The 20897-nt window shown below is 41.9% G+C and overlaps 1 protein-coding gene across 1 annotated transcript in view; it reads right to left on the bottom strand.

Moving 5' to 3' along the window:
• The window catches only part of ufm1 (ubiquitin-fold modifier 1), a 30131-nt gene continuing 9234 nt past the window's right edge, over positions 1-20897 (bottom strand). Inside the window, exons 5-6 of the mRNA XM_071364933.1 lie at positions 19684-19716; positions 1-700 (exon numbers count right to left, since the gene is read on the bottom strand). Coding sequence (XP_071221034.1) covers positions 585-700; positions 19684-19716 — 149 coding nt within the window. The 3' untranslated portion in view covers positions 1-584. The remainder of the gene's footprint in view (positions 701-19683; positions 19717-20897) is intronic.

Genomic DNA, 20897 nt, shown 5'->3' with positions numbered 1-20897 from the left:
TTTGAACAAGCATGATTTATTAAACCATGCTCTCTGAAGGCATGCTGAATAAGCTAAATAATTTGAATGTGTAGTGCAAACCCACATTAATGCAGTCCTCTTCAAAAAGCAAGCACATACATACCTAAATATGCCTGCAGATGTTGGACAAAAAAGGAGGCAGATATATTAGCCATTTACCATTACAACTAAAATAGGTACACAAAACCTCAACTGTTCACAAACTCAAAGCACATTGTCTGCTAAGCTTCCGCCGAGTCCTTCTCTTGAAGCCGCCAGAGTGTGTGTGTGTGTGTCTGTGTGTAATCAATTACTTCAGTGTGAGGATATCCATGGGCAGCCTGGGGTGACGCTGCATTTGGATAGTGCAGACAGTATAGACAAAATTAAGCTTGCTGCTGCAGTGTGTCTTTGTGTAGGTGTGTGTGTGTGTGTGTGTGTGTGTGTGTGTGTGTGTGTGTGTGTGTGTAGTAATTTCAGGTCTAGAAAATATATACACAAACACACTGACACTCACACACACACACACACTGAGTGTTCCGCAGGTCAGAAGTGAAACATGATTCAGCCGGTGTGTGTCTGAGTCATTGGGTCTTCAAGGAGGAGGATGAGGAAGATGGGTCTGTTCCTACTCCCCTTCCTCCCACTCTGTCTCTGGGAATGATGCGCAGCTCTGAACCGTGCTTCAGGAACACGTTCCCTGGAAAACAACAACATTAGAAATCGTCAATAACGTCAGAGAATAGAATAAAACAAACCGTTCTCCATAAACAGTTTCCCCCCTCCACCTGAAAACAGTTGATACTTGATACTGCAGTATTTACCTTGTCAGTCTTTCCTAGGCATTTCTCTAGCGCCGTATAAACTCACATCACCAGTCCACAGACAGGAGATAAATAAGACCAACTGACAGATTGAGCTACTAAACACAGCAAATGTAAAATATATCAAGTAGTAACATCTCAAAACCTCCCAGAGACTAGTGTTCAAGTACTGACAGATAGGTTAACCTATACTACTAACAACTAGCTAAGAGGAAATAATTCCCTCTGAGGCAATACATTAGCATAACAATACGGAAGACTTAAGGGGGAGTGCACGGTGATTACAGCAGATGGTGAGTAGAGCAGATGGTGGTTACATCAGACGGTGATTACAGGGCATGGTGTTTACAGGGCATGGTGTTTACAGGGCATGGTGTTTACAGGGCATGGTGTTTACAGGGCATAGTGTTTACAGGGCATAGTGTTTACAGGGCATAGTGTTTACAGGGCATAGTGTTTACAGGGCATGGTGTTTACAGGGCATGGTGTTTACAGGGCATGGTGTTTACAGGGCATGGTGTTTACAGGGCATGGTGTTTACAGGGCATGGTGTTTACAGGGCATGGTGTTTACAGGGCATAGTGTTTACAGGGCATAGTGTTTACAGGGCATAGTGTTTACAGGGCATAGTGTTTACAGGGCATAGTGTTTACAGGGCATAGTGTTTACAGGGAATGGTGTTTACAGGGCATGGTGTTTACAGGGCATAGTGTTTACAGGGCATAGTGTTTACAGGGCACGGTGTTTACAGGGCACGGTGTTTACAGGGCACGGTGTTTACAGGGCACGGTGTTTACAGGGCACGGTGTTTACAGGGCACGGTGTTTACAGGGCACGGTGTTTACAGGGAATGGTGTTTACAGGGCATGGTGTTTACAGGGCACGGTGTTTACAGGGCACGGTGTTTACAGGGCACGGTGTTTACAGGGAACGGTGTTTACAGGGCACGGTGTTTACAGGGCACGGTGTTTACAGGGCATGGTGTTTACAGGGCATGGTGTTTACAGGGCATGGTGTTTACAGGGCACGGTGTTTACAGGGCACGGTGGTTACAGGGCACGGTGGTTACAGGGCACGGTGTTTACAGGGCACGGTGGTTACAGGGCACGGTGTTTACAGGGCACGGTGTTTACAGGGCATAGTGTTTACAGGGCATAGTGTTTACAGGGAATGGTGTTTACAGGGCACGGTGTTTACAGGGAATGGTGTTTACAGGGCGCGGTGTTTCCAGGGCACGGTGTTTCCAGGGCACGGTGTTTCCAGGGCACGGTGTTTCCAGGGCACGGTGTTTCCAGGGCACGGTGTTTACAGGGAATGGTGTTTACAGGGCACGGTGGTTACAGGGCACGGTGATTACAGGGCACGGTGTTTACAGGGCACGGTGTTTACAGGGCACGGTGGTTACAGGGCACGGTGTTTACAGGGCACGGTGGTTACAGGGCACGGTGATTACAGGGCACGGTGGTTACAGGGCACGGTGTTTACAGGGCACGGTGTTTACAGGGCACGGTGTTTACAGGGCACGGTGGTTACAGGGCACGGTGTTTACAGGGAATGGTGTTTACAGGGCACGGTGGTTACAGGGCACGGTGGTTACAGGGCACAGTGTTTACAGGGCATGGTGGTTACAGGGCACGGTGATTACAGGGCACGGTGGTTACAGGGCACGGTGATTACAGGGCATGGTGTTTACAGGGAATGGTGTTTACAGGGCACAGTGTTTACAGGGCATGGTGGTTACAGGGCACGGTGATTACAGGGCACGGTGGTTACAGGGCACGGTGTTTACAGGGCACGGTGGTTACAGGGCATGGTGTTTACAGGGCATGGTGGTTACAGGGCATGGTGTTTACAGGGAATGGTGTTTACAGGGAATGGTGTTTACAGGGCACGGTGGTTACAGGGCACGGTGGTTACAGGGCATGGTGTTTACAGGGCATGGTGGTTACAGGGCACGGTGATTACAGGGCATGGTGGTTACAGGGCACGGTGATTACAGGGCATGGTGTTTACAGGGAATGGTGTTTACAGGGCACGGTGTTTACAGGGCATGGTGGTTACAGGGCACGGTGATTACAGGGCATGGTGATTACAGGGCACGGTGATTACAGGGCACGGTGGTTACAGGGCACGGTGTTTACAGGGCACGGTGGTTACAGGGCATGGTGTTTACAGGGCATGGTGGTTACAGGGCACGGTGATTACAGGGCATGGTGGTTACAGGGCACGGTGATTACAGGGCACGGTGGTTACAGGGCACGGTGTTTACAGGGCACGGTGGTTACAGGGCATGGTGTTTACAGGGCATGGTGGTTACAGGGCATGGTGTTTACAGGGAATGGTGTTTACAGGGAATGGTGGTTACAGGGCACGGTGGTTACAGGGCATGGTGTTTACAGGGCATGGTGGTTACAGGGCACGGTGATTACAGGGCATGGTGGTTACAGGGCACGGTGATTACAGGGCATGGTGTTTACAGGGAATGGTGTTTACAGGGCACGGTGTTTACAGGGCATGGTGGTTACAGGGCACGGTGATTACAGGGCATGGTGGTTACAGGGCACGGTGATTACAGGGCACGGTGGTTACAGGGCACGGTGTTTACAGGGCACGGTGGTTACAGGGCATGGTGTTTACAGGGCATGGTGGTTACAGGGCATGGTGGTTACAGGGCTTGAAGGACAGAGTAAAGAAGCCAAGAGTACGTACTCTACTGTATGGATAGCATTTGTATAGTATGACATGTATTCAACTGCCTGCTTTCTCACGTCTTCATGTACAAGTAGTGCAATGTGAAGAAAGCCAGGCGTGGCTGCTCTAGGCTACTGTAAGTGCAGTTTACTATCTATAATACATGGGTTTTATATAGCCCAGCACTTTTTATGGACCCGAAGGTGAGTTTAGTTCAAATGACTGCCTGCTCACAACTACATTATTAAAACACATATAAAAAAATATATATTAAAAAAACACAGCCTTCACAAAGGAATGGAGAAGAAAAGCTATTTATAGAGCCATTCCTGAAAAGTAACACATTCGAAGAAACATCTTTAATACACACCACTCTCTACTGTCCCACAACACTACCTGGAGGTCAATGCTAGCAAGCTGAATAGCCTATGCTATTCTAAATCAAATCAAATTCATTCATAAAGCCCTTTCTTTTTTATACATTGGCCGATGTCACAAAGTGATGTACAGAAACCCAGCCTAAAACCCCCCAAACAGCAAACAATGCAGATGTAGAAACACGGTGGCTAGGAAAAACTCCATAGAAAAGGCAGGAAGCTAGGAAGAAACATAGAGAGGAACCAGGCTGATGATGTTCAAACGTTCATAGATGACCAGCAGGGATAAAAAATAATAATAATCACAGTGGTTGTAGAGGGTGCAACAGGTCAGCACCTCAGGCGTAAATGTCAGTTGGCTTTTCATAGCCGAGCAGCATTGTCTCTGCATTGTTGAGCAGAGTTGCAAAGAAAAAGCCAACTGACATTTACGCCTGAGGTGCTGACCTGTTATGAAGAGCGGGAAAGAAATCCCTAATGAACTCCATGTGCATTCTATTTGTTATTGAACTTGGTGACGTGGAAACCCCACCCCCTTGAGCCTGCTACATAACATATTTTATTGTGAACATGTTTTTAGAAATTGTTGCAACGGTATTAAAAAAAAAAAACTTATTTTACATAAGTTTTTCAGACCCTTTGCTATGAGACTTGAAATTTGAGCTCAGATACATCCTGCTTCCATTGATCATCCTTGAGACATTTCAACCACTTGGAGTCCACCTGTGGCAAATTCAATTGCTTGGACATGATTTGGAAAGGCACAGACCTGTCTATATAAAAGTCCCACAGTTGACAATGCATGTCAGAGTAAAAACCAGGAATTGAAGAAATTGTCCGTAGAGCTCCCAGACAGGATTGTGTCGAGACACAGATCTAGGGATGGGTACGAAAACATGTCTGCAGCATTAAAGGGCCATGGTCAGGGAGGTGACCAAGAACCTGATGGTCACTGACATTCCTCTGTAAAAATGGGAGAACCTTCCAGAAGGGTAACCATCTCTGCAGCACTCCACCAAATCAGGCCTTTATGGTAGAGTGGTCAGACGGAAGCTACTCCTCAGTAAAAGGCACATGACAGCTCATTTGGAGTTTACCAAAAGACACCTAAAGACTCTCAGACCATGAGAAACAAGATTCTCTGGTCTGATGAAACTAAGATAGACCACTTTGGCAGGAATTCCAAGCGTCACGTCTGGAGGAAACCTGGCACCATCCCTACGATGAAGTATGGTGGTGTTAGCATCATGCTGTGGGATGTTTTTCAGCGGCAGGGACTGGGAGACTAGTCATGATCGAGGGAAAGGTGAACGGAGCAAAGTAGATCCTTGATGAAAACCTGCTCCAGAGCGCTCAGGACCTCAGACTGGGGCGAAGGTTCACCTTCCAACAGGACAACGACCCTAAGCACACAGCCAAGGCAATGCAGCAGTGGCTTCGGGACAAGTCTCTGAATGTCCTTGAGAGTCCCAGCCAGAGCCCGGACTTAAACCCGATCGAACATCTCTGGAGAAACCTGACAATAGCTGTGCTGCAACGCTCCCCATCCAACCTGACAGAGCTTGAGAGGATCTGCAGAGAAGAATGAGAGAAACTCCCCAAATACAGGTGCCAAGCTTGTAGTGTCATACCTAAGAAAACGCGATGCTGAAATCGATGCCAAAGGTGCTTGAAACAAAGTACTGAGTAAAGGGTCTGAATACTTATGTAAATATGATTTCATTTTTTTCTTTGTAATAAATTAGTAAAAGTTTATAAAAAACAGTTTTTGCTTTGTCATTATGGGGTATTGTGTGTAGATTGAGGGAACAATACAATTTAATGAATTTTAGAATAAGGTCGTCCAAAGTCACTGAATTTTTATATAATTATTTTTTAAATAGTTGATTTCAACTTGCCATATTTTCCAAATTTGCTGTTTCACAAAAGTTCTGAACGTATATCCATTTTACAGACAGTATACTTCACATTCGTTATCTTGTTTTAAATACCTCCCTCCAGCTACATTCAACCTCTCCCGTCTCTGAACACCATCCAGTTTTGATTTCTATTTGCTAATATTTTTCAATTGTGCTGATTGATGTTTCACAAAAGTTCTGAACCTTTCTATTCTCAGTTTCTAAAGACTCTAAATGAAAAATATACACATTTAGCTAAGAGTATCAATTGATTGATTGACTAAGACTTTCAAATCACCCAGCAGTGCCATTTGCAGAGTTACCTCCAGATAAAATGTTGCAATTCTTCAGCAATTCCTGAACCTGCGATCAAAACCAAGACACATCTGGACAGTACCAAAACACATGATCTAATGATTCTGCAAAATCTGCAGAGCTGGGATGGTTGTATCCCCCATATACATAACATTATATTGGTAGCAAGAATTTTGTATAATAATTTAAATTGAAAAAGTAGTCGTTTTGTGCCATGGAATTGGTACATTGAAAATCTCTTTCCAACTATTTTGCGATCTATTAGACACGGCTATCCATTTTTTTGGTCCTTAAATGAAACTTGTATACTTTTTTTTGGTCTTTATTGCAGGGCCGACACACAAGTTCCGTACTTTCTCCCCCTTCCACTTGCCTCTTCCAAACTACACGACGATGTAAAAGTTGTATTGTTTTGTGGTCCAATACGTAACATAGTACACTTCTCATAATTTGGTTGTAATCCAGAGAGGTTAGAACAATTATCTCGATCCTCTATGAGGCTGTGGAGGGATCCACATTGTGGATTTAAAAGAAAATATGAATCATCAGCATACACCTTGATTTTTAAGCCCTTTGAAAATTGTTGGATCTGATTTTAATAGCTAACATTTCGATGGCCATTATAAAACAGATATGCCGATAATGGACAACCTTTTTTACTCCTCGACAGTTTAATACTTTCTGAGATTTAGCTATTATTTAATATTTTACAGGGTTACTTTACATAACTTTAACCCATTATATAAGAGATTCTACAAAATTTAAATATTCCAGACATTTTTATATAAATTCCAGTCGTACTGTATTAACCCTTGTGTGATGTTCGGGTCTGTGGGACCCATTTCTAAATATTCACGAAGACTAATTGGCCTTGGCTCATTTTCTGAAGAACATGTAAAATAACACATTTTCATTGAGAGCACCCTGTGCACCCCCTACACATTAATATTACATATGTGGTGTTCGGGTCCACTGGACCCGGTTAATAAAAGCGTGGAAAAGTGTGTAGGTGTAAACAAGTAAAAATATAACAAATGTTTACTGTGTGCCTTCACTCGGTCTTCCTCCTCCCTGGGCCTGCTGTTTCAACATAGCACCAAGAACCTGTCTGTCTCCAACTTTTCTCGCACTCTTCACCCTTTGTAGTGTGTGGAACTACTCAATGTCTTGCGGGAACCTGCACAATGTTATTACAATACATTGTGGGAAAATACTGCATTTTTTTTACACTCTACCCCAACCAGGTGCAAATTGGGGGAGGGATAACAAATAAATAGCTTTGCATGTGTGGCTCCTTACCACAATCAATCAGTATGACAAAAATAATCTCTGCTCAGAGGGCCTTAGAAAAAAAAATGCAGAGACAGAAGCTAGTGTGGAAGGAGCGTTTTCCACTTTGGAAGATAAAGAATTTCCAAATATGAGGATCATGTCTCTGTCAATTCGGAGTCTGACAGTGAGTTGGAAGAAGGTAAGATTGACCCTCAGCCAGATCTAGGACCAGCCAGTCAGAAGCAGGCCCAGGACCAGCCTGTCAGCAACCAGCTCATCAGCAGCCTGCAGAAGGAGAAATATGGATGTCAAAAAATTGTGAAATTGAATGGTCTTCTTGCCCAAGGAATGCGCCACCCGGTATGGCTGCCAATGTGATAAGGATGCAACCGGGCCCAATGCAGATGGTGGTTACTCATTTGCAGGAAATAAAGTCTCCTTTTCAACTGTTCATCCCAGACACCATCCAGAAAACCATTCTGGACTGCACTAATTTGGAGGGAAGAAGTGTTTTTGAAGAGATGGAAGGAGATGAACCAAACTCATTTACATGCATACTTTGGGGTTCTCATCCTTATCCCAGATCCAATGGGGAGTCCACAGAATCCCTTTGGGATGCAGAAACTGAAAGAGAACTTTTCCATGTAACAACGTCTCTGGAAAACTTCCACATTATTTCCAGGATTATCCGCTTCGATAACCGAGACACCAGACCAGCTCGGCGGCAGAGAGACAAGCTAGCTGCAATCAGGTCAGTGCAGAGAGACAAGCTAGCTGCAATCAGGTCAGTGCAGAGAGACAAGCTAGCTGCAATCAGGTCAGTGCAGAGAGACAAGCTAGCTGTAATCAGGTCAGTGCAGAGAGACAATAGCTGCAATCAGGTCAGTGCAGAGAGACAAGCTAGCTGCTATCAGGTCAGTGCAGAGAGACAAGCTAGCTGCAATCAGGTCAGTGCAGAGAGACAAGCTAGCTGCAATCAGGTCAGTGCAGAGAGACAAGCTAGCTGCAATCAGGTCAGTGCAGAGAGACAAGCTAGCTGCAATCAGGTCAGTGCAGAGAGACAAGCTAGCTGCAATCAGGTCAGTGCAGAGAGACAAGCTAGCTGCAATCAGGTCAGTGCAGAGAGACAAGCTAGCTGCAATCAGGACAGTGCAGAGAGACAAGCTAGCTGCAATCAGGACAGTGCAGAGACAAGCTAGCTGCAATCAGGTCAGTGCAGAGAGACAAGCTAGCTGTAATCAGGTCAGTGTAGAGAGACAAGCTAGCTGCTATCAGGTCAGTGCAGAGAGACAAGCTAGCTGCAATCAGGACAGTGCAGAGAGACAAGCTAGCTGCAATCAGGTCAGTGTGGGACAAGTGGGTGGACCGCCTTCCCCTGTTTTTACAACCCTGGGCCCAACGTTACTGTTGATGAGCAGCTTATGACATTTAGGGGCCGCTGACCCTTCAGGCAGTACATACCGTCTAAACCCACAAAATATGTAAACAAGATCTGGGCTGTCTGTGATGCAAGTTCCACCATATGATGAAGCAACAAGTGTATACGGGGAAGTCAGATGGAGGAGCCCCTGAGAAGAACCAAGGGATGCGAGTTGTTCTGAACGTGACACAGAGACTCCGTGACCACAACATCGCGTGATAACTTTTTTACTTTGCACAAGCGGGGACAGGAGCTCATCAAGAGGAAGCTGACGATGGTAGAAACAGTAAGAAAAAACAAGCCAGAGCTCCCACCTCAGCTGTTGAATACACGGAACAGGCCAATCAATTCCTCTAAGTTTGTGTTCACGGCCAACACGTCCCTAGTGTCCTACGTGCCAAAGAATAGCACAAATGTGGTACTCGTGAGTACGCTGCTCAGGGATGGGAGAATCTGTGGTAAGGAACATCAAAAAACGGAAACCATAATGGATTACAATGCCACAAAAGTAGGGGTGGACAATTTAGACAAGCTGGTGACTGGCTACAGCTTCAAAAGAAGAACCCTACGCTGGCCACTTGTGATATTCTTCAACATCTTGGACATCTCGGCGTTCAACGCGTTTGTCATCTGGATGGCGTTGGACCCAGATTGGAACAGAGGGACGCTCCAAAGGAGACGGCTCTTTCTCCAGGAGCTGGGCAAGGCATTGGTAAGACCTCAAATCCAGAGGAGGCAACATATCCCAAGGACCCCAGCTTCTGCAGCCATCGTGAGGAGGATTCAGGAGGAGGATGCTGGACTCCCATCCGCCTGACCCACAGAACCAACAAGTCCAATACAGGAAGTAAGTGTGAGTGATGTTGTTGCATGTGTCTGACTCTCCTACCTTGGCCTGTTGTAACTATATACGTGAGTGAGATGTTAGTAAAATTCATGAACTAAGTGTTTTCATCATTCTAGATTGCAGCCAGTAGCACCAAGAAGAAGCACAACGATGTGTGTGTGAACCCAAGAAATACATTTGCAACACACACAGTAAAACTCTGTCCCTCATGTGGTGTGTGTGACCGGCCTTAATTTGTGTTCAATGGAGGCTCATTTATCATTTAGATAGAATACTGTATGTAAAATGTGTTCAGTTCAAAGCAAGAAACATCAAAGTGATGAAAACCTTGTTTCATTGATATTTGATCAAGATAAACATGATTTAAATCCATCCATGTCTTGACTTTAATTGATTTGTTTACAAAAATCACAGTAAACATTAACCACGTATGCTGCCTATATTAAACATGTATACTGTCTATATTAACCATGCTGTCTATATTAACCACGTATGCTGTCTATATTAACCACGTACAGTTGAAGTCGGAAGTTTACATACACCTTAAACTGAGTTCAAGTGTATCTGGCTTTCACAATTCCTGACATTTAATTCTAGTAAAAATTCCCTCGTAGGTCAGCTAGGATCACCACTTTATTTTAAGAATGTGAAATGTCAGAATAATAGTAGAGAGAATTATTTATTTCAGCCATCACATTCTCAGTGGGTCAGAAGCTTACATAAACTCAATTAGTATTTGGTAGCATTGCCTTTAAATTGTTTAACTTGGGTCAAGCAGTTTGGGTAACCTTCCACAAGCTTCCCACAATAAGTTGGGTGAATTTTGGCCAATTCTTCCTGACAGAGCTGGTGTAACTGAGTCAGGTTTGTAGGCCACCTTGCTCGCACACGCATTTTCAGTTCTGCCCACAAATGTTCTATAGGATTGAGGTCAGGCCATTGTGATGGCCACTCCAATACCTTGACTTTGTTGTCCTTAAGCCATTTTGCCACAACTTTGGAAGTATGCTTGGGGTCATTGTCCATTTGGAAGACCCATTTGCGACCAAGCTTTAACTTCCTGACTGATGTCTTGAGATGTTGCTTCAATATATCCACAATTTTCCTGCCTCATGATGCCATTTTGTGAAGTGCACCAGTCCCTCCTGCAGCAAATCACCCCCACAACACGTGCTTCAGTTGGGATGGCGTTCTTCGGCTTGCAAGCCTCCCCCTTTTTCCTCCAAACAAAACGATGGTCATTATGGCCAAACAGTTCTATTTTTGTTTCATCAGACCAGAGTACATTTCTCCAAAAAGTATGATCAGTTGCACAGGGGGACAAAGCCGTAGTCTGGATTTTTTATGGAGCAGTGGCTTCTTCCTTGCTGAGCGGCCTTTCAGGTTATGTCGATATAGGACTCGTTTTACTGTGGATATAGATACTTTTGTAGCCATTTCCTCCAGCATCTTAACAAGGTCCTTTGCTGTTGTTCTGGGATTGATTTGCAATTTTCGCACCAAAGTACGTTCATCTCTAGGAGACAATGTGTCTCCTCTTGAGCGGTATAACGGATGCGCGGTCCCATGGTGTTTATACTTGTGTACTATTGTTTGTACAGATGAACGTGGTACCTTCAGGCATTTGGAAATTGCTCCCAAGGATGAACCAGACTGGTGGAAATCTACTATTTTTTTCTGAGGTCTTGGCTGATTTCTTTTGATTTTCCCATGTGAGGCACTGAGTTTGAAGGTAGGCCTTGAAATATATCCACAGGTACACCTTCAATTGACTCAAATGTTGTCAATTAACCTATCAGAAGCTTCTAAAGCATGACATCATTTTCTGGAATTTTCCAAGCTGTTTAAAAGGCACAGTGAACTTTGTGTATATAAACTTCTGACCCACTGGAATTGTGACAGTGAATTATAAGTGAAATAATCTGTCTGAAAACAATTGTTGGAAAAATGACACGTGTCATGCACAAAGTAGATGTCCTAACCGACTTGCCAAAACTATAGTTTGTTAACAAGAAATGTGTGTAGTGGTTGAAAAACAAGTTTTAATGACTCCAACCTAAGTGTATGTACACTTCTGACTTCAACTGTATAGTGTCTATATTAACCATGTACAGTGTCTATATTAACCATGTATACTGTCTATATTAACCATGCTGTCTATATTAATCATATATACTGTCTATATTAACCATGCTGTCTATATTAACCATGTATACTGTCTATATTAACCATGTAGACTGTCTATATTAACCATGTATTCTGTCTATATTAACCATGTATACTGTCTATATTAACCATGTATACTGTCTATATTAACCATGTATGCTGTCTATATTACATGTAATTGATCTAAGTCAACATCTAAGTATTACGTATTTTTATGTAAATTGTTATGGCTGTATTGTTTTTAAAAACCCAATAATGTTGTGGGTCCATCAGACCCGTGAACATTGGTTTGAATAACAAAAAACATGAACACAAGGGGTTAAAAGCCTTTTCAAAGTCAGCTATGACTACCAGGCCTGGTTTCCCAGACTTGTCATAGTTTTTAATTGTTTCCAGTACTTGTCTTATTATCTCCAATGTATCGTCCATAGGTAACATTAGATCGTTAAAATCGAGATTATTACCTAAGGCCACGATTCGGCAGTCTCATCCAGATCATCAGGGCATTTGTAGGTCTTTATGATAGCCACATTAGCAGCTAATTAGTATTACATGTTTGGGGGGGGGGTAAATACAGGTGAATATATTGATAAAAGTCACCTAGTCCTAGAGAGACTTACACGGTTATCAAAACATCACGTCAGGGTAAGCCTACACGAAACCAAGCCCTTCTTTTAAGTGTTTCTAAAATCCCATATGGAAAAAAAATGTATGGTGGAAAAAAAGATTCCTCTGTTTGACCGCTATGTTTTATGGGTATTTTGACTAATACTGTGGTACTCTATAAAAACAAAGCAGAGATGAATGAGATTTGAGATTAGAAAAATATTAGCATAGAGAATAATACAACCAGAAATGGGTTGCATCTAAAACAACACCCTATTCATTATTATGACAACATTGTGTCCAAAAATAGCACCCTATTCCCTATATAGTGCACTACTTCTGATCACTGCTCATAGGGCTCTGATCAAAAGTAGTGCACCATATAGGGAATAGTGTGTCGTCATTTGGGACGCAAGAGTATCTGGTTTAAGACTCCTAAGGAAGTCTCAAACCAGCCAGTGTGGTTAGGGTAAGACTGGACTTCAAAATAACGTGTTAGTATGCCTCCTTGGAGCATCACATCAATATACATGAAGAAATATAATAAACCACATTTAACATACAAGCTTACGTTGGGTCTATTCTGTCATTATCTGATCCCTCTTTAGTCACTATCGTTGCGTCCCAAACAACATGCACTAGTCCCTATATAGTGCACCGTTTTTGACCAGAGCGCCCTATTGGCCCAGATCAGAACCAGTACACGACAGGGAATAGGGTGCCATTTGGAATGCAGATTGCAAATGGGACTCTCATTCCTACAGGCAACGGTACCCACCACAGTCCAATATTTACATAATGACCTGGTATCAACAGATGGAATCAACCACAGTCCTCTTTTAAAAGAATGATCTGGTATCTACAGAAGGTATCAACCACAGTCCGAACTATTTGCATTGACCCCCCACCACATTTGTTTTTACACTGCTGCTACTCGCGGTTTATTATCTATGCATAGTCACTTTACCCCTACCTACATGTACATATTACCCAGACTAACCTGTATCCCTCAACTAAATTTATTTTCTTAAAACTGCATTGTTGGTAAAGGGCTTGTAAGTAAGTAAGCCTTTCACGGTAAGGTCGACACTTGCTGTATTCGCCGCATGTAAAATAATAACATTTGATATTGACATAAAGCCTTGGTACCAACATAAGGTATCTACCCACGGTAGTTGTTGATTATCTGGGTATGTGAATTAGTATCATACAGTGGCTTCAGAAAGTATTCACACCCATTGACTTTTTCCAAATTCTGTTGTGTTATTTAGATTGTTTAAATCACTGGTCTACACACAATACCCCATTATGTCAAAGTAGAATTATGTTTTTTAGACATTGAGAAAAAAATTGTTTTCCTGAAATGTATTGAGAAAAGTATTCAACCCCTTTTTATGGCAAGCCTAAATAAGTTTCAGGAGAATAATAGTGTTTAACATGATTTTTGAATGACTACCTCATCTCTGTACCCCACACATACAGATTATTATAAGGTCCCTCAGTCGAGCAGTGAATTTCAAAGACAGATTCAACCACAAAGACCAGGGAGGTTTCCCAATGGCTCGCAAAGAAGGGCACCTATTGGTAGATGGGTAAAAAATAAAATAAAAAACATTGAACACGGTGAAGTTATTTATTACACTTTGGATGGTGTATCAATACACCCAGTCGCTACAATGATACAGGCGTCCTTCCTAACTCAGTTGCCAGAGAGAAAGGAAACCACTCAGGGATTTCAACATGAGGCCAATGGTGACTTGAAAACAGTTACATAGTTTAATGGCTGTGATAGGAGAAAACTGGATGGATCAACAACATTGTAGTTACTCCACAATACTAACCTAAATTACAGAGTGAAAAGAAGGAAGCCCGTACAGAATACAAAATATTCCAAAACATGCTTCCTGTTTGCAATAAAGCACTAAAGTAAAACTGCAGAAAATGTGAAGATATGTAAAAAAATGTAGTCTATTTCAGAAGAACATAATAACATACTCTGAGTTGTCCTTATGTTAGGCCATGATCTGGCTATGCCAAATGGCTGTGGGCTACACTAGTTAATTTAGCAGACAGGATTTGCTTAGAATTCCGTGGCATTATTTTGTATTATTTTATAGTATGAATAATACAATTGAACATAGCTGAATAAAATAGAAAGGATATTTCCTCCAAACGATTTCCAAGGAAGTGCAAACATGCAACTATTCTGTATTGAGCGGTTAATAAAAAAAAACAGGTCCTCCTATATGCTTAAATTTAGAGTTATGAATATTTAGTCGTTATACAAATGCTCTAATGATGATTTGAAAAAAGTCTCATGAAAGGCATGAGCTCCGCTCTGTTTCTTGTGCAGGCTGCACACACTTCATCAGTCTCTCATTCACTATTTGACAAGCACTTAATTATATTCTCACCAGGCCTCAAATTTCCTGGTGGCAAACCCCCATAATGCCCCTAAATAAAGCCTTTTGAGGCCAACGTAGCTGTTGTACCCTTCGGCTAAATATAATATTCATAATTCCCTTCTACCGGCTGGCGCGCTCTGAAGCACCTCTCACTCACATGGCTCTCACAGATATCTTAATAGCCAATGTCTGTCACGTGATCGGGTCCTTCTCACAAGCATCTCCGCTAAGTAGTAGGCTAAAAGTGAAGACGGACACATCGCGTCCCTGTTATGGAATTCCGAGGCTCATATTGAAGAAGTTAGAACTGTCCACATTTACTTTTCGTCATCCAACAAGATGTGTAGGCCTAATGAAATGCAAAAGCACTAGCCAATGTCAATCTACTATCCCTGCCTAGTACAAAATCAATAAATATTCAAAACATAGTCTGGGACAGTTGTGGGATGCGATAGAGCACAAATGAATACAACTATTCGAATCCAAAAAAAAAACGTTTAAAAAGCAATATGGCTGATGCAACAGATCAGAACGCTTAGCTTCAAAAGTTGATAAACCATTTTTTCCAAATAAACACAGCAATGGGCACACGGCAGATTAATGTTTCAAAATGCAATCAATTAGCGAGAAAATACTATTCCAAAAAGTGACCACAAATGCAATTATACATGTAACGCTTTCTTATAAAAGTGTATTTTGATGAAAGCATCTTCCCCAAACTTGAAACTCACATGCCGCCAGTTAGGCTCTACACCGATTGTAAAGTGGATTAATGTACTTCAATTTTAAGAAGTTACTTGGCCACTTTAGTTGATATAAACCTTATCAAAACATATAGGTGTAAGGGCTATCCATACTGTAAGCTATGGACAACAAACCCAGTTGCATTTTATCAATGGCATTTTGAATGCACAGAGATACTGTGACGAGATCCAGAGATACTGTGAAATGCACAGAGATACCGTGACGAGAGTCTGAGGCCCATTGTCATGCCATTCATCCAGCGACATCATGTTTCAGTATGATAATTCACGGCTGAGGTCGCAAGGATTTGTAAACATTTCCTTGAAGCTGAAAATGTCCCAGTTCTTCAATGGCCTGCATACTGACCAGACATGTCACCCGTTGAGCATGTTTGGGATGCTCTGGATCGACGTGTACGACAGCGTGTTCCAGTTCCCGCCAATATCTTTCAACTTCACACAGCTGTTATAAAGGAATGGGACAACATTCCACAATCAACAGCCTGATCAACTCTATGCGAAGGAGATGTCTCACGCTGCATGAGGCAAATTCTGGTCACACCAGATATGGACCCAACTATTATTATTATTATTATATATATATATTTTTTTTAAAGGTATCTGTGCCCATAATATTTATATCTGTATTGCCAGTCATGTAAAATCAAGATTAGGGCCTAATTAATTAATTTAAATTGACTGGGATGTCCTTATATGAACTGTATCTCAGTAAAACCTTTGAAATAGTTTTTTTGTTCAGTATAATTTAAATTTATTTTCCTTCCTCTATTACTACTAGGGATAGACCAAATGGGGCAGTCTTATAGCCATATCAACCATCAGACAGGGCCTGCAACTGCCTATTGAACCTCGTTTGAGTTGGAGACTCCATGTTACTTTAAAAAGGACGTGAGTTGACGCATCTGAACATTTGGCGCTTACTTCCTCAAAGCCAACTGATTGATCATATTTTAAAACAAATACACTATTGAAACGTATTTCTACTGGTGTCTTCGCCCAAGATATTATGGACCATTGCCCAGCTGTTTATGTGAGAATACAAAATTCTAAGCTTTGTGTCACCACAAAGAGGAACTTTAAAAACATCAGTGAACAGGCTTTTTTTTTCTTCTTTACATGATCTTTTAGTTTAGTGACCTTGATTGTATCTCAGCTATCCCTGAACATGATTTAGCTTTTAGCCATTTTGAAGATGTCTTCAATGCTATTGTCCAATGAATGCCTGGTACAATCTCTAAAAAGAGATGATGCTCAAGGCCAGGAAGACAGGCTTACTCCCGGACTGGCAAGCTTTGAAGCAACTGAGTGAAATTGTGTGAAACCAAAATCAGAAAGGCTAAATCAGATTATTACGTAAACTCTCTCGGATTGTAATGAGAACCCGGCTAAATTCTAGAATATATATTTTTTTAAATGTGTTCTACTTCTTCCTCTCTGCCACAACAAATTCATTCCGACACAGGCCTCATTACAGGGGGGAAAAATGCCATCACTGACGCATTTAATTATTATTATATTTTTTATTATTATTTATTTTATTTCAGCGGGCTCTCTTTCAAATAACTTCTAAGCCTGTTCACAATGACACTGGGCCGGATGCTGATGGGGAAAACTTGCTGATTGACAAGAGAAATTATAAATCAAAGCTTTTATTTTAGGCTATTTACAGAAAAATAAGCCCATGACGCTTTGCTAGCAATAGACAACAACAAATCCAGAGGGGCCGACCAATTGGATCTTGCTGTTCAGCGCCCACCATGGTTGGCTCAATAACCCACTTTTTTAAATGTTTTATTTAATATTGTTATCAGGAAATATTCCAAAAGTATGGAAATCAGGTCTTGTGCTGCCGATCCATAAGGACGGGGATAGTAGTGATCTTAAATCACTATCGACCCATTTCAAGGCTTCCTGGTCCATCAAAGATTCTTGAATCCTGGTAAAATGTACAACTTTGCTATTTTATTTTCTAAATCTGAGAAATGAATCTAAACCAAATCAGGGTTTAGGTCTGGACATCCAATCAGGGTTTAGGCCTGGACATCCAATCAGGGTTTAGTCCTGGGCATCCAATCAGGGTTTAGGCCTGGACATCCAATCAGGGTTTAGTCCTGGGCATCCAATCAGGGTTTAGGCCTGGACATCCAATCAGGGTTTAGTCCTGGGCATAGCACTATTACAACAACCACTTTAGTTGTTAATGATCTTGTCAATCCTTTAGACATTAAAATGAAATGTGCTGCTTTGTTTGTCCAAAACTTTTGATACCGTTGATCATGCTGTTTTATCGATAGGTCTGAGCACTGACACTTGTTCATGGTTTCACGATTAACTTAGTGACAGAACTCAGGCCATCGTGATAGATGGGGTTAAGTCCACATTTCTTGAAGTAAATAAAAGGTGTTCTGCAGGGGACGATACTAGGACTTGTTCATTTCACTATTTGCATTAATGCTATCGGTCAACCTGTATAAATAATTAATCAATATGTAAATGATATTACTATGTACGCAATTTCCCCAACTGCTGACCTGGCTGTCACAAGAAAATAGTCCGATTTTGCAGTTGTGCAGGAAGCCCTTACTGATTTAAAACATGTCTCACATTGATGACATCTTCACTTATCGGATAGTTCTATAAATCGAACGATTCCCTGAATACTTACACCTTGGTATTTGGAATGACAATGATTTATCGTAAAAAAAAAAAAAAAAAAGAACATACGACTTGTTAAGAAACTAAGATTTAAACTTTTTTTTTTTTTTTTTTACAGAAGCAGATCTTGTCTCTCTCGTCAGCAGGAAGCAGATTGCGCAGTCAACCTTTCTACCTGTTCTCAATTATGGTGATACTATATACCCAGGTGCAGCTGCTTCTACTCTTAAACCCCTGGATGCCATTTTTCATAGCACCTTTTGCTTCATCACAGGAAATCAACCAATCAATTGTATTTATAAAGCCCTTCTTACATCAGCTGATGTCACAAAGTGCTGTACAGAAACCCAGCCTAAAACCCCCAAACAGCAAGCAATGCAGGTGTAGAAAAACTTTAATTACTCATCATTGTATTCTTTACAAAAAGGTTGACTGCACCTCTGAAGTCACATCATTACACTCTTTTTTTGTTTACAAAGCCCTGCTCCACAAGCTTCCGACTCACCGGGTTGGTTAACTCTGGTGACGCCTTCGGTGTCTAGAAAGTTAGGTAGATAAGCCTCTCGTTTCTTTGCGCCTTGCGTCTCCAACGCACTTTAAAATTGGAGGAATTGGTGACTCTAAGGGCATTTCAGACGGTTGTTAGGGGAAACTTTTTACTGAAGAATGTGTCTGTTTTGCTTTCCGTGTATTGTGTAAAATAACATTTAACATTTAAATGTGTGTATGAATGTCTTTATTGTATTTTGATGTGTATTGTGGTGCTTCATAGGGCTCATCTGGAAAAGACACCTTGGTCTCAGCATTGACTCCCTGTCTAAATAAAGACACCTTGGTCTCAGCATTGACTCCCTGTCTAAATAAAGACACCTTGGTCTCGTCATTGACTCCCTGTCTAAATAAAGACACCTTGTTCTCAGCATTGACTCCCTGTCTAAATAAAGACACCCTGGTCTCGTCATTGACTCCCTGTCTAAATAAAGACACCTTGGTCTCGTCATTGACTCCCTGTCTAAATAAAGACACCTTGGTCTCAGCATTGACTCCCTGTCTAAATAAAAGTTAAATAAAACATTTAAAACAACCAACTTGACAGCGCTTGAAGAATTTAAAAAATTATATTGTACAATCCAGGTGTGCAAAGCTCTTAGAGACTTACCCAGAAAGACTCAGCTGTAATCGCTGCCAAAGGTGATTCTAACATGTATTAACTCAGGGGGTTGAATACTTATCTAATTAAAATTTATTAGTGTTGTATTTTTCATAAATCTTTTATTAAAAAAACTTCGGATTTTTCTTCCACTTTGACATTAAAGTATTATGTGTAGATTGTTGACAAAAAAAAATCAATTAAAACCATTTTAATCCCACCTTGGAAAACAAATTGTTTTATAAATCAAGTTATTGTTGTCATCAGTGTGGACGAGAAGACAGAAGACTCACCTGCTGTCTGAGCTGGGTTGATGCCGATACCGTCTGTCATGAGCACAGAGAAAAAAGGGATTAGCATAAATAGCAATACATGAATGTTAACACCAAAACATGAATAAATAAAACATGCAAAAGAGTGGTTGAGAGAGGGGGTCTGATGAGTAAGACTGACACAAATGTTCACATGGTAACGCTGCTGCACTAGGCAACACAAAAACAACAACATTTAACTGTATATGCTACATAGACGGACATCTTTTACAAGGACCTTTTATGTAAGAGAGATTTTACAGATAGAGCCGTGAAAAAGCATTTCCCCCCCCTTTCCTGATTTTCTCTACTTTTGTATATTATTGATACTGAACGTTATCAGATCTTCAACCAAAACCACATTTTAGATAAAGGGAACCTGAGTTTACAAACATCCAATGCCCCTGTGTGAAAAAATTATTGCCCCTTTACACTCAATAACTGGTTGTGTCACCTTTAGCTGTAATGACTGCAACCAAACACTTCCTGTAGTTGTTAATCCGTCTCTCACGTCGCTGTGGAGGAATTTTGGCCCACTCTTCAATGCAGAACTGTTTTAACTCAGCGACAATTGTGGGTTTTCAAGCCTGAACTGATCGTTTCAAGTCCTGCCACAACATCTCAATTGGGATTCGGGCTGGACTTTGACTAGGCCATTCCAAAACTTCAAATTTGTGTATTTTTAACCATTTTCATGTAGACTTGATTGTGTGTTTTAGATCATTGTCTTGCTGCATGACCCAGCTGTGTTTCAGCTTCAGCTCACAGATGGATGGCCTGACATTCTCCTCTAGAATTATCTAATAGAGCAGAATTCATGGTTCGTTCTATTACGGCAAGTTGTCCAGGTCCTGAGGCAGCAAAGCATCCCCAAACCATCACACCACCACCACCATGCTGACCCCAAACCATCACACTACCACCACCATGCTGACCCCAAACCATCACACTACCACCACCATGCTGACCCCAAACCATCACACTACCACCACCATGCTGACCCCAAACCATCACACTACCACCACCATGCTGACCCCTAACCATCACACTACCACCACCATGCTGACCCCAAACCATCCCACTACCACCACCATGCTGACCCCAAACCACCACCATGCTGACCCCAAACCATCCCACTACCACCACCATCCCACTACCACCACCATGCTGACCCCAAACCATCACACTACCACGCT

Source organism: Salvelinus alpinus, chromosome 24, assembly GCF_045679555.1.
Source record: "Salvelinus alpinus chromosome 24, SLU_Salpinus.1, whole genome shotgun sequence".
NCBI classification, from domain to species: Eukaryota; Metazoa; Chordata; class Actinopteri; order Salmoniformes; family Salmonidae; genus Salvelinus; species Salvelinus alpinus.
This window is presented reverse-complemented; position numbering and strand designations above follow the sequence as displayed.